The sequence below is a fragment of the Mus caroli genome, unplaced genomic scaffold, assembly GCF_978045245.1.
Source record: "Mus caroli unplaced genomic scaffold, Mus_caroli_1 scaffold_11, whole genome shotgun sequence".
Taxonomy (NCBI): domain Eukaryota; kingdom Metazoa; phylum Chordata; class Mammalia; order Rodentia; family Muridae; genus Mus; species Mus caroli.
The window spans coordinates 85536513-85550595 of NW_028227266.1; the positions used below are offsets into that span (position 1 = coordinate 85536513).

The 14083-nt window shown below is 43.6% G+C and overlaps 1 protein-coding gene across 1 annotated transcript in view; it reads right to left on the reverse strand.

Annotated features, from left to right (window-relative positions):
- The window catches only part of Me1 (malic enzyme 1), a 116436-nt gene extending 102353 nt beyond the window's left edge, over window positions 1-14083 (reverse strand). Inside the window, exons 1-3 of the mRNA XM_085827809.1 lie at window positions 13825-14083; window positions 2773-2906; window positions 803-952 (exon numbers count right to left, since the gene is read on the reverse strand). Of these exons, the coding sequence (XP_085683935.1) occupies window positions 803-952; window positions 2773-2906; window positions 13825-13902 (362 nt within the window). The 5' untranslated portion in view covers window positions 13903-14083. The remainder of the gene's footprint in view (window positions 1-802; window positions 953-2772; window positions 2907-13824) is intronic.

Consider the following 14083-nt stretch of genomic DNA (forward strand, 5'->3'; position numbering starts at 1 on the left):
GAAGACACACACATACAACGGTATACTAGTCAGCCTTAAAGAAAGAGTGTATAATGTCACTATCAAACCCTGGGTGAACTTGGAGGAAGTATATGAAGTGAAATAAGCCCAACCCAGAAAGGGAGGTACCACGTGGTATCTCACTGATAGTCAAACTCACAACGCGAACAACAGAATAGTAGTTACCAGGGGCTGGAAGATTTGTTGCACAATTCGGAGATGCATGTAGATTTGTTGCACAATTCAGAGATGCATGTCAAATAATGCAAATTTCAACTAGATAAGAAGGAATTATAGAGACGAACTATGTACCACAGTGACTACAGAAAATGAAAACATATTTTAATTATTTAATTACTTAAATACTTCAGATTTAAATATGAATGAGTATATGAACATAAACCCAGTTTCCTGCCCAAAGAAGCCAGAAGAGAGCGTGGAGCCCCCAGGCGCTGAAATAGCAGGCAGCTGTGAGCTGCTCGGTGTGGGTGCTGAGAAGTGAACTCAAACTCAGGCCTCAGAAGAGCGGGGTGAGCCAGTTCTCCATGCGTCAACATACTACATTCTTAGACTGCTAGGAGACTGGTTTCAGTGTCCTTGCCAAAAATCACTGAGAATATATATTTTAATTGACTCAAATAATCACCAAATATCACTGATAATCTAAATTAGCTCAATTCAGCCATTTCTGGATTTACACGTGTTCTATATGATAGATGAATACAACTCATGTCAATTACAAAATTTTAAAAATTTACAAAATGATAAAATGCAAATTGTATTTCAAATACAAGTTCCATACCTTGGCTTCCGGAATGCCAAACTGTACTGCTGGCATGCGAGGCCCACGGTGGGGGTGTAAACAATAGGCATGAACTTTTCAACATCAGACATGAGCACGCTGTAGAAGAGCTTCTCATTTCTGTCCTGCAGGTCCATTAACAGGAGATACCTGTGGGGATGGGACACAAGCAGATCTGCAGCCAACAGTCAAATGGCTATTAGAAATCTAATTTCAACCAAGTATACAACACACCCTTCGTCAAGTAGAAAGTGTGTATAATCAGGCCAGGTATGGTGGCTTGTGCCTCTAACCCTACTACTCAGGCAGCTCAGGCAAGATCGAATATGAGGACAGATTGGGTTACATAGTGAGACCATCTTAAAAAAGAAATAGCAAAAATGTTTAGAACCATCCTTCAAAGGACTAGGGAGATGGCTCATGGGAAAAGAGCCCGACGTGCAAACACGAGAATATGAATTTGAATCTCTGGCATCAAAGAAAAACCTGCGCTCAGTGGTCCACATCTCTAATCCAATGCAGGGCTACAGACAAGTGGACCCCAGAGCTCGTTAGATTAGTCCATCAATGTGCTCTGAGTTCAGTGAGAGAGCCTGTCTCAGAAAATAAGGTGGAGAACTATAGAGGAAGACGGTCAACATCAACTCCTGGCCTCCACAATTGCATGCATGTGCATGCAGACATATACCTACATGTATACACATACACAAATATATACATACCAAAAACACTCAAGATCTCAAAAAATGAGGATATACAAATTTGATCACTATCATTCAAACATTATTATTATTGCTGAAGTAACAGTTCTGTTCACTATTTGGACAGACATAGTCCCTATTTTAAAGAGATGAAAATATCACAGGAGAGTTTAACCACTAACTTACGCAAACTAATGGCTCCTTTCTTTCTTTCCTTCCTTTCTTTTTTGAAATAGTCTCACTATGCAGTCCTGGCTGGCCTATACTATACTATATATACTATATACTATATATATATATGCTATATATATATATATACTATAGACCAGGCTGGCATGGAACTTGCACTGATCTACCTGCCTCTGCTTCCTGAGTGCTGAGATTAAATGAATGCACCATCTCACCCAGCTGTTAATGGCCTTTCTCTGGATAGAGGCCTTTCTCTCCTAGTTACCTTTCTACTATGCATAATCCTTTTTGTATTACCTGTTACCTTCAATAAAATTCAAACTACTTTGTACAACTGAAAAATCCTGAAAAACTGTTCAATAACAAAACTAGGCCCTTCGGAGTGATTCCTGTGTGTGAACTTAAGCTTGTGTGTGAATGTGTGCGAGACCTTGGTCTCCTACAAAGTGCTAACTGGAAAGGTGCTGGGACATTCGAGAAGCGACATCAGCAGCAGGTGGTGAGGTCACTGGGAAAGCTGTCGTCAGGAGGGGATAACTGTTCCCACAGAAGCTTCCTTCAGAGGAACTCACTTGGTAAGTATGGCTGCCCCTTCCTGCCATCAGATTCCACCCTGCAGTACTGTGCCTGGAAACTCACACCCATGCAGAAGCAAGGCCCAGACTGTGCAGGACTGAAAGTCTGCATCGCTCCACCAGAAGAGGGCCGTTATGAACACCAGCCATGACCAATGATCAAGTTTAGAAATGAAGACAGCAATTTTCTTGCCTATTTCTTCCTTCTTTGGTAAAGAATGTTCATGTTTATATATAAATAAATAACATATATTAAGTAAATATGGGCATATATCATTTTCTCCGAGAAAACTATCTAGAGAAAGATAAATTAAGATTAGATTATAAAAAAATACTTCATTCAGATAATCAGAGAAAGTAAATGCTTTTAAAAAAAATCACTGTATCTGCAAACAAATTCTCCTCAAAGTTAACTAATCCATTCCAGATGACGTAATAGCTCAACTTTCTTTACAAAAGACAACAGGAGAGTTCCATTAGAGAAAACTGTTGATAAATGTGATACCTGTCAAAGTCAGAGTTCAGTCGCTCGAAATTCTTAATTATTCTAAGGACCTGGAGCTCCTGGCTGACGATGCAGGGCGGCAACAATCCATGAATGTTCAACTGCTGTCTCTCTTCCAGAGTAAAAGCCAAGTCCTAAGATGAAGAGGAAAACAAAGATTTGGAGACAAACAGCACACAAGCACACAGACCCCTGGGAGCGCAGGGTCTAACACTGCTAGTCACACAGCCGGCCAACTGTGCACTAACCATCTGCTTCCTTATCTGCAGACACTAAGATGGGAGTGGAGAATGGACAGGAACAATGACCTAAAATGGACCTAAAAGCACAAAAACGAGAGGCCTGGGAGATAGAGCACTCAGCCAATAAAGTGTCTGCTGTGCAAACACCAGGCCCTGAACTATGATGCCCAGTATTCACACAGAAGTCTGCCCTGGCGCTAGGGCAGGGGAGACAGGTGGGTCCCCAGCTGGCCAGACAATCAGTAAGCTCTGGTGTTAGTGAAAGACCCTGTGTCAAAAACATAAGCTTGAAATGATCAATAAACACGCCTAGTCTTCCTCTGGCCTCCCCATGCATGTGCATACATGTGCATGCGAATCCACATACACAAACACACACGTACATAGAGCACATTATGTGCACACAAAAATGAAAAGATGCAATCCTTAATGTTAGAAAATACACAAATGAATAGTTCTCTATTTTTAAATGTGAGTAGAAGTAGGTCAGCTGACACCTGCTGCACTTCTAACTCTGAACTAGGTCAGGAAATAAACTGCAGGACTCCCAGGGACCTGACCCAACTCTCTGTCTCAGGTTCTCTCCTACCATCCTTATGCCATCCTGGTTGTGCTAATTCCTCCTGAAAGCCCAAATGCGCCATGTTTTTATTCTTCTACGTATGGCATCTTTATTGAGAATGTTCTTGACACCATGCACTTCAGACATAAAACCCAGTAGACTCAAACTAGATCTGGCTTGAAAGGCATTGGAAGGTGCTACGCAAACTTCTGAGGAAGGGAAGCAAGCAATTGTCCAACCCAGCTGTAACAGTTATAAACCGTAACGGTGACCATCATGGTACCATATCCTAGGGTACCTTGTCCCACAAACCTGATGAGTAACCAACAGCTCTGTAATCAGATTTAAGGCCCACTTAACTGGAAGGAAATCATATCTAATACTAGAAACGAAGCCAGGGAATAGTGGGGTCTTAAATCTTATAGAAGAACAACTGCAACGTATAAACCATAATGCACTCTAAATATTTACCCTTCCTTCTACCCGTAGGTAAGTGTAGTAAATATTTGTCCTTCTATCCACAGGTCAGTGTAATTCTTACCACTTACCAAAGAAACTTCCCTTTGCCGCAAATGGACTGTTTCAGAAACCAGTCAAATGCAAAGAACGAGTGATCTCAGAGTACCCAGCCCCAGCCCATCCACCCCGACACAACTCCTGCACCTAAGGCTGGGGGCCGGCGGGGGGGGGGGGGGGGGACAAGTGATCTCAGAGTACCCAGCCCCAGCCCATCCACCCTGTGACACAACTCCTGCACCTAAGGCTGGGGGCCGGGGGGGGGGGGGATGGGAACAAGTGATCTCAGAGTACCCAGCCCCAGCCCATCCACCCGTGACACAACTCCTGCACCTAAGGCTGGGGGCCGGGGGGGGGGGGGACAAGTGATCTCAGAGTACCCAGCCCCAGCCCATCCACCCATGACACAACTCCTGCACCTAAGGCTGGGGGGGGGGGGAACAAGTGATCTCAGAGTACCCAGCCCCAGCCCATCCACCCGGACACAACTCCTGCACCTAAGGCTGGGGGGGGGGGGAACAAGTGATCTCAGAGTACCCAGCCCCAGCCCATCCACCCTGACACAACTCCTGCACCTAAGGCTGGGGGCCGGGGGGGGAGGGGAACAAGTGATCTCAGAGTACCCAGCCCCAGCCCATCCACCCGTGACACAACTCCTGCACCTAAGGCTGGGGGCCGGGGGGGGGATCACAGAAAAGGGGAGGAAAGATGGTCAGAGCCACGGGAACAGGAGATCTGCTGTGAGAATTTTGTCTCCTAAAAAGACAAGAACCTTTCACTCATACCTCGACTACCATATCGCTGCCTAAACAAGACCTGAAGAAGAATATACATAGATATACTAATATAGAAGAGGAAAATCTCACAAGACACCACCACAGACAAAGAACTACAAGTAACTAAGGAATGCTGATAGGAGGAGAAATGTTCCTCCCCAGGGATGAGCCCCTATTTGGTTACCCAATACCAAATGGTCAACCCTGAAAAGCATATAGATACAAGTAATGCTAAATGAACTCTGGATGTGTGTGTGTGTGTGTGTGTGTGTGTGTGTGAGAGAGAGAGAGAGAGAGAGAGAGAGAGAGAGAGAGAGAGAGAATTACACTTTACAAAGAGGTCATAATTTTGAGAGGGAACAAGGAAGGAAAAGGAAGGGAGAAATTTATGTAATTGCATTCTAACTTTTAGAAAAAGTAATTCTTACCTGCTTCTTCCATCAAGAGTGACCCCCTCCCCAGTGCCTGAGCCTCTCTAAAGCTTTTCTAGATCATCACCTCTATTATTCCTATGTCAGATTATCAACTTTACATAAACACAGTATAAAAGCAACAGGAATTGTCGAAGGCTATAAAACTCCAGAACAAGCAAATGAAATAGAAATAAGGAGTTGATAGAAAAAACAGAATGTACCAAAGAGATTTGCTGGCACACACTATGGGATGTCAATGCAAAGAAGTCCAATGGTCACTAATGAAAAAAAAACTATCTGGTAGACTAGGATAAGGAATACACTCTAGAGGATTTCCAATGAAGAAACTGAATCCTAAGCGGGTTCTATTCCAAGACTGGGCTGCTGTTTCTTTGGGCCCATTATTAAGCACTGACATGTATGGTGGCTGGTACAGTGGTGAGAATGTTTGTGGACACTCCCTAATTGATTTGTGGAAAGCACTGCCTTCAGGCAATGTCATATGGAGGTAGAATCTTTGGGAGGTGACTGGCAGTCTCCTTTATGAACAGGACTAGAATACGATAAAGAAACCCCAGAGAGCCTGGATTCCCTTCTGCCATGTGAGGACACAAGATGGCTGTCTGTGAAGCAGGAACTGGATCCCCACCAGCACTGACTGCAGAGTGTTGACTTGGAGCTTCCCAGCCTTCAGAATGCAAGAACGCATACCATGCATTTTAAATACCCAGTCCATAGTATTCTACTGCTGCAGCCCCTTGTGATGCTACTGTCTCTTGTCAGTCACACGGACAGGAACATATACACTAAATATGTGAGTAACTCTACAGACATTTCCATTGTCCATTAATGTTCCTACAATGAGGAGTAACTATTGATGGAAGAGGAAATTCAACAAATATTCTATTGTATATATTCATACACATATATATGAAAAAGAATAGGAACTTGAGACTTTTTTCTAACAGAAATGGGGGTGGGGGAAGAAAGAGGAGAAAATGAATGTAAGGCCAAAAAAAAAAAAAAATCTCTAATAAATACAAGTGTTACAGAGAGACGGTAAAGCACCGAATGTACATAATATATACAGTGTGAATGTTACTGCTGTGACAAGACGCCTGCAAAAATACCCAGGGAAATATGGTGTTCTGAGAACACAGCTTGTGCTCGGAGTACTGCCGTGAGCGCCTTCCTGGAGTAACAGTGGCACTGAGCCATCTTTACTCAGACAGAGCCGGGCCTTTTACTTGGATTTTCCTGCATCTGCTCTGACCTAACAGACCTCAGTGCTATGTGCCATACACCATGGAAATAAGAACGCCATCTGGAAATCTCCCCAGAGTCTTTGATGTTTAGCAACTGCAGACTCCTATGGTGTCTGCCAAATATTCACAGACCCACCAGAGCACCAATGCAACTGTGTAAAAAAAAAATAGGACTTAGTAATCTGGGAAAAGGGACCAAGTTAAAAGGAAAGAGAAGGTCCCACTATTGGGTTCATATCATTTTGTGGTCCTTTGGAAATCACAAGTAGTAATAGGAGCAGCAGCAATAATAACAATAATAGTTATCATAATGATAGCCGCCATCATCATCATCATACAAGATGAAGATAAGGAAATGGAATTTAGAATCCCTGAAACTTTTAGGATAATAAATGATTTTAGTTAACTATAGCTTTTATTTACCATATTAGTAGAGGCATCAGTTAAAAACAATTTTACAGAAAGTTATAAACAAGTCAGCCATGTCTAGAACCTAGCAGTAAAGCATTTCAAAGTGTATGTTTGTGTTACCTGCAAAACAAAGACTTCAGAGTACACATGCAGGGTCTACCCTGCATCTGCCTTCTGTCAAATGTGTTACGTGGCTGAAAGGTTAAATGTCCACACACAGACCAGGTTTTCTGGCCCCCTGCAGCGCTCACCCACACACTCTAAATCCAATCTGAGACTTCTTTTCCTTTTTCCCTTTCTTACTCCTTTGAGCCTCTTGTACCACTAGACAGCAGAAGGGCACTTTCACTCAAAGGGCAGCAAACAAAGTGACCCTTCTTGTCCCTTTCCCATAGCTTCCTGAGTAATCTAAGCCTGCTATGCAGAAATGCTAGCAGGAGGGGCCTGTGTTAGCAGCTCTGTGCAAACACTGCTACCTAAGGATCTGCAGGAGTGATTCGCTGACTCAGCAGAAACAAACCAGAAGACAACTGCATCTTGTCTTCTGCTATGACCTGCTCTAATGTCCCCAGACAACTTGTATGGTTTGGATGCACTTGTCTCAAAATTGTAACTAAAGCTAAGCCAAGATGAATTACCTAACAACAGGACTCATTAATGTGTTTAAGAGCACCGAAACAGGAGAGCATAAATGGTTATGTTTACCCAGTGTCTAGACCACTACTTGACACTTACCAGGTAATCCACTCATTGTGAATTAATTCAACAATATTCTGAAACTACATACTGTTTTTTTTTTCTTTCATGGAAAAGAAATATTACAAACCAGAAAAGCAAGTGAAAGGTTACACTCAGAAAGAAACTTCAGCCTAAAGGGAATCCAGGTGCTCAGGAGAGATGAACAAGGTGCCTCCGTGCCCTAGAGTACTAAGCAATCACACACTCAGGAAAACAAGCCGGGGACCTCCTAACACTGGAGTATCCATACCATGGAGACAAGACAGCTCCAGAGCCTGCAGCACTCATCACACACGGACAAGGCACCTCCATCCTTCTAGATTTAATAATGTCACTCTTTTTAATAATAATGTCAATCTTTAATAATAATGTCAATCTTTTTAAAAAATGTAAAATACTTTATAATTTTAGAAAACTGTATCGACATACAAGAGGGCAATTAATATTTTTACTAGTTATTATTCTAAATCAAGTAAATGAAACTGAAGCTAGACACATGCCTCTAATCCCAGCATGAGAGAAGCCTTGTAAATCAAGGCTTGAGACTAAAACAAGACCCTGTTTCAAAACAAGTAAAAAAAAATTTAAGAAGAGGTAAAATTGAGCTTTAATTTTTATTGCTGTGTTTTGAATTTACCAATATAATTTACATACATATTTTATATGTACAACAAGAGAAGCATTCATCTCCCCAAAGCTTTGAGTCCCCTAAATTATTAAGTTGCTTTTCTAATTCTAATTAAAACATAAAATGTAATAGTCTTATTTTTTCCTAGTGGTGTGCCATTTTATTTCTTGTGTTTATATGTTGGCATGTATGTGAATGGAGTGTATATACGTGTGCACAGGCATGTGCATAAAGAACATAAACCCACCCCGATTATTTTGTTTAGTTGCTCTCTTCTGCCTTCATTTTTGAGACAGCGTCTCTCACTGAACCTGGAACCCATCAGTTCAGCTAAGCTGGGCCCTGAGCTCCAGGGATTTTCCTGTCTCCACCTCCAACCAATGCTAAGGCTACAGACATGCACCGATACGCTCAACATGTTTACATGGGTGCTGAAAAATCAAACTTATACCTTTGTACTTGTACATTGGGCACCTAACTGACCACCTCCCCTGACCCCTCAATTCCCTCGGTTCTTAAGGCTTTTTTATTTGGGGTGTGGGGGTGATTAAGGATTTAGAGTCAGTGTATGGTGCCCATGTGTGTAATTGCAGCATGCCCTAGAGAGACTAAAGCAGTAAGAATTCAAGGACAGACTAAGTTGTAGTGTTACATGACTTTCTAGGCAGAGGAAGGAGGATCTCTGTGACTTCAAGGTCAGCCTGATCTACAGATAGTTCTATCTAGTCCAGATAGGGAGACACAGTGATATCCTATCTTAATAAATAAATAAATAAAGTATGAAAAGTATTTAAAGTCAGTCTGAGCTACACAGACTCAGTCTCAAAAAAAGAAAAACTTTCTCCCAGATTGCAAAAAATGTGTTAGGGTAACATCTAGCCTAACCAGCTTCGCCACAGATCAGTACGAGACTCTGTCTCAAAAAGAGGTGGATAACTCCTGAGATTGGGGCTGTCCTCTGACCTCCACATCCATGTACAAACACATGCTCGCTCTCTCTCTCTCTCTCTCTCTCTCTCTCTCACACACACACACACACACACACAAATTCTTGAGCCAGGCCTAGTCATACATGTTTACACTTCAGCTACTAGGCCTGAAAGAACAAAATAGTAAGATATCTAAAAAGAAGCAAATAATAGACTTATTTTAAACTACACACATCTGTCAATACATAAAGTATATTTTCTTGGTATATTTTGCCTTTAATAAACATATCTTGTATCACATGTTTTTAAGTATTTTCAACATTTCCAATATAATTAGTTTTGTTTATAATGTGTACACTGTTTTTAAAGATTTATTTATTATTATATGTAAGTACACTGTAGCTGTCTTCAGGCACTCCAGAAGAGGGCATCAGACCTCATTGCGGATGGTTGTGAGCCACCATGTTGTTACTGGGATTTGAACTCAGGACCAGTCAGTGCTCTTAACCACTGAGCCATCTCTCCAGCCCTGCACTGTTTATTTTAAGCAGTGGTTTTAAGTATATGCACCTAAACTGAGAAGGGGCTTTCACCAAGAGCTGCTACAGAGAATGACGCTGCAGATCTTAAGGCACACACAGCTGACAAGATAAACTCAGAGATTCCGCAAGCTGCTTCCTCCACAGGGCCACAGCTGACATGTGTAAAAACTGTCTCTGACTGCACTTAGCCACTTCATTGAGCTCATGAAGCTGCATTAGTCAGAGTTCATCAGAAATGCCATACAGACATACATACACACACACACATGTATAGACACATATATGAGATTTATTAATTGTAAGAGAACTATGATTAGCCCACATGACTACCAGGACAGAAAAGCCATAGTGTTACCTCTAGCAAGGGGCAGACACAGGGAGTCAGTGGTATGGTATCTGCCTGAAAAGCCAAAAGGGCAAGATCCTTCAAATCTTTCAGGTTGAGTTTAAAGGATAAGGAAAAAAGAAAAGAAAGAGAAAAAGAAAAAGAACCTGATGTCCCAACTCAAAGACAGGGAGAGGAGGTTCTTCCAACCTGGTCTTTACTCCACTCAGCCCTTTCTTTGGCTGATTAAATGAGGTTTGCCCACACCAGAAAAGGAGAAATCTGTTTTACTCACTTGGCAGATCAGTCTCATCCAGGGAAACCCTCTGAAGCACTCCTAAGCACCCCAAATGACCAAATGTCTGGGCGCCCCTGTGGCCCAAGCACCCAGTGAACTGTCACACTCGGCTAACATTTTCCAACAAGTTCCTGTTGAATTCCTGTTTGCAGTGATGTGCTGGCTACATTCTGCTGCTGTTATAAAACCACATGAGCATAAGCAACTCGGGAGGAAATGGCTTCTCTTACATCTACTGGCCCAGGCAGGAAGTCAGGGCAGGAACCTGAGGCAGGAGCAGACGGAGACTCCATGTTGGAACGCTGCTCACCGGCTTGCTTCCCCTGGTTTGCTCAGTTACCTCATATATCCCAGGCCCACCTGCCCAGGAATGGCACCTCTATCAACCAGCAATCAAGAAAATGCCCCACAGACGTGCCCTAGCCTGATGGATGCAATTCCCCACCAGAGGTTCTCTCTTCTCAGGTACGCCAAATTGACAAGCAAGATTAGCTTGTCAAATGTAATCATGTTCAAAATACCAATAGCATGTGAGGTATGGCCCACAACATTACAATTTAGGGAACTAAACAGGATATTTTACTAACAAGTACATAAATTACACTAAAATAACAAATGTGGTACCTTCGGAATTGTTAGGCTTTCTGTTGCTGTGATCAAACACCATGACAATAAACAACTTGGGGAGGAAAGGGTTTATTTAGCCTTACAATTGCAAGACTCCATTGATGAGGGAAGTCAGGACAGACAGACAGGGATGGAACCTGGAGGCAAGAGCTAATGCAGAGGCCATGGGGAAGTGGCTTGCTCAGCCTAGCACTCAGGGCCACCAGGCAAGAGTGACACCACTCACAATCAGCTGGGCTCTCCAATACCAACGATCAATCAAGAATATTCACCACAGGCTTGTCCCCAAGCCAATTTGGTGGGGGCATTTTCTCAATCAAGGAGTTGAAATCTCTCTTACAAAAATGACTCTAACTTGCGTCAAGTTACCATAAGTCCCAGCTAGCACAGGGTGGAAAGGAAAAGTTAGCTCTGTTTAGAGGTTAAAGGGAAGAGTGTGCTGAGCAGTGACATTAAACTGAGCGGTAACTGATGACTGCGAGAGAAGCTGAGGTGAAATGAAAAGAAGAAAATCTTCAAATATATTTTAAGCTAAAGGCTAAGTTTGGGAGTTAGACGGATCTAGGATAGAGAGTAAAACATTGATTTACATTCAACATAACAGGAAATAGCACTCTAAGTCTTTGAATAACAGGAGATCTCTCTCTCCCTCTCTCTCTCTCTCTCTGTGTGTGTGTGTGTGTGTGTGGGCGCACACTCTCTCGTGTACATATACAAGTTGTTTGTGGTGCCTCTAGCTGTAAGCTGCCTGAGATGGGTGCTGAGAACTGAACCCGTGCAAGAGCAGCAAGCACTCTTAACCACCGAGCCACTTTCCTCAGCAAGAAAAGATGTCTTCATCCATATGTAAATGTAAGGACATAATACTAACTAAGCATGTCCTGGTCACCCAAAGATAGGATCGGCAAACTCTTCCTTAGTGTGGCTAAACGAGTATTCCTATAGCGGGTGACAGGCTAGACTCGTCTGCTAGGAGAAATTTAGAAAGCACTGTTGACTTTAGCATCCCTTTGGAGTCAGGTCATCTCAACATTAAAAAATTAAATAATTAAGAATTTTGTCCTAGTAAAAAAGACAGGGGACTCTTGAGTATATAGCAGATGATGTCACTGCCACAGGCATCCCACTGATCCCAGGACTGCATAAGTAAAGTTCCTTCTATTGATTGTCCCAAGATGACCCAGATTTGTAATCCAACTTGATACACTGCAGGTAAAATCTGTGCACACATTAATACTGTACTTTTCTACCTTTGGTGTAAGATCTTTGTGACAGTATCCTTTCTAAAGTGGGTATCAACTGTTACAGGTTAGCAGGAGACTCCAAACCCAGGAAAGCATGCCTTTGCTACGGGCTGGGCTGGGCTGGCCTGTCTACCCACTCTTAACAAACATTTCAACCTTGACTTAAGAAAATCAAACAGGTTCTGCTACTCGTGTGATCTTGTCAAGGCGACCCATAATTTCGTCATAAATCAGGACAGGCAGGTAACACGTGAAAGCCACAAGTGGTTTTGTCACACCAAAGTTTACCTTTGTTCTAGTGAAAATAGACCTCGACCTACAGGATAATAAAGGAAGAAAAAAAAATTCAAACTAGCAATTACATTGATTTTTGAAGGAAAAATAAGTAGGAAAACTTAAAATTTTTACACTATATGTAGTGTAAATAATCAAAGATTTGTAGAAGTCACTACAAAAAAATTACAAACTCAAACTAGCTATAATGTGTAAAATAATCACACGTGTTTAAGTTATTAATAATGAGCACAAGTCACCCATAACATGACTAGAGAGAAATGCTGAGGTACACTTCTTAACGAAAAAGGAGGTTCACTAAAGTGATACCCTAAAAGACTTAACAGGCCTCCATGCTGACACTCATGTCACTCTCCATATACTGAAGAAATAGGAAATCAGATATGCACACACGTGCATGCACATATGCGCGTGCATGCACATGTGTGTGCATACACACACACCAATTTAACAACCATCCACACTATAAAATAAGACCTAGTTACTTACAAGAGCAAACTGATTATTTCTAAAATGTTCTCATTTAGGGGAGATCTTGGGTATAGGGTGGGAGGAGAGAGAGCACAGCATGAGAAAAGGGAACTCTGATCTGGGGCATACATTGAATTTCCTTGTAATAAGAAAAGAAAAAAAGAGGACTGGTTTAAAAAAAAATTAACTTTCCAAAAGTCAGAACTTAGAAAGGAAAATAAATGAATAAATAAAATAAATGACTGTACCGTCGTATCATGTAAGTTTTCCCACCTAGGCATGCACGGAGGGTTCAACAAGAAACCACCCACACCATGCAACCATGTCATCCCAGAAGCCAAGAGGCCCTGGAGCCCCCACATCTTGTGGATGGGATCCCAGGCACTCAGAGGCCATCTCTGTTCAAGGCAGGACCGGTAGGACCACTTGTCTCCACAGCAGCCTCCAGTCATTGCCAGTCCAGTCACCTGGACCGGGAAGGCACGTCGCACTGAGCTGGCCGCCCGCCTGCCTACCACCCTCACGGGAAACGCTCGATTCCCACACTGGTCCACACTGCCCTTCCCGGGATGGGAAAAGGGCAGACAAAGAAAAGCGGACCACAAGTTACATCGCTCCCCGGGGTCCCGCATCGGGATGCTGAGGGGCGAGGGCGCCGGCTCCACAGTGGCCTCCCGGGTGGGACGGTCCCCTCGGTGACACGCAGGTCCCCGCGGCCCAGCGGCCGGCCGGCTGCGGGCACAGGGCGGCTCTCGGGGCCGCAGGGCTCACCTTGTTGAGATGCGGGTCCCGCGTCAGCAGGTAGCCGCGCTGGTGGGTGTGTCGGCGGCGGGGGGCTCGGGGCTCCATGGCTGGCACGGTGGCGGGGCGGACGCGGAGTGCGGCGGGCGGCGGCCGTGCGACGGAAGGCCCCGCGGCCGGGGGCGGGCGTGGGTGGCGAGAGGGGGTGGCGAGGCGGGAGGAGCCCGCGCCTAGCCGCCGCCGCCGCGGCCGGGCGGCCCGCGAGAAGCGCTGAGTCACGGCGGCATCG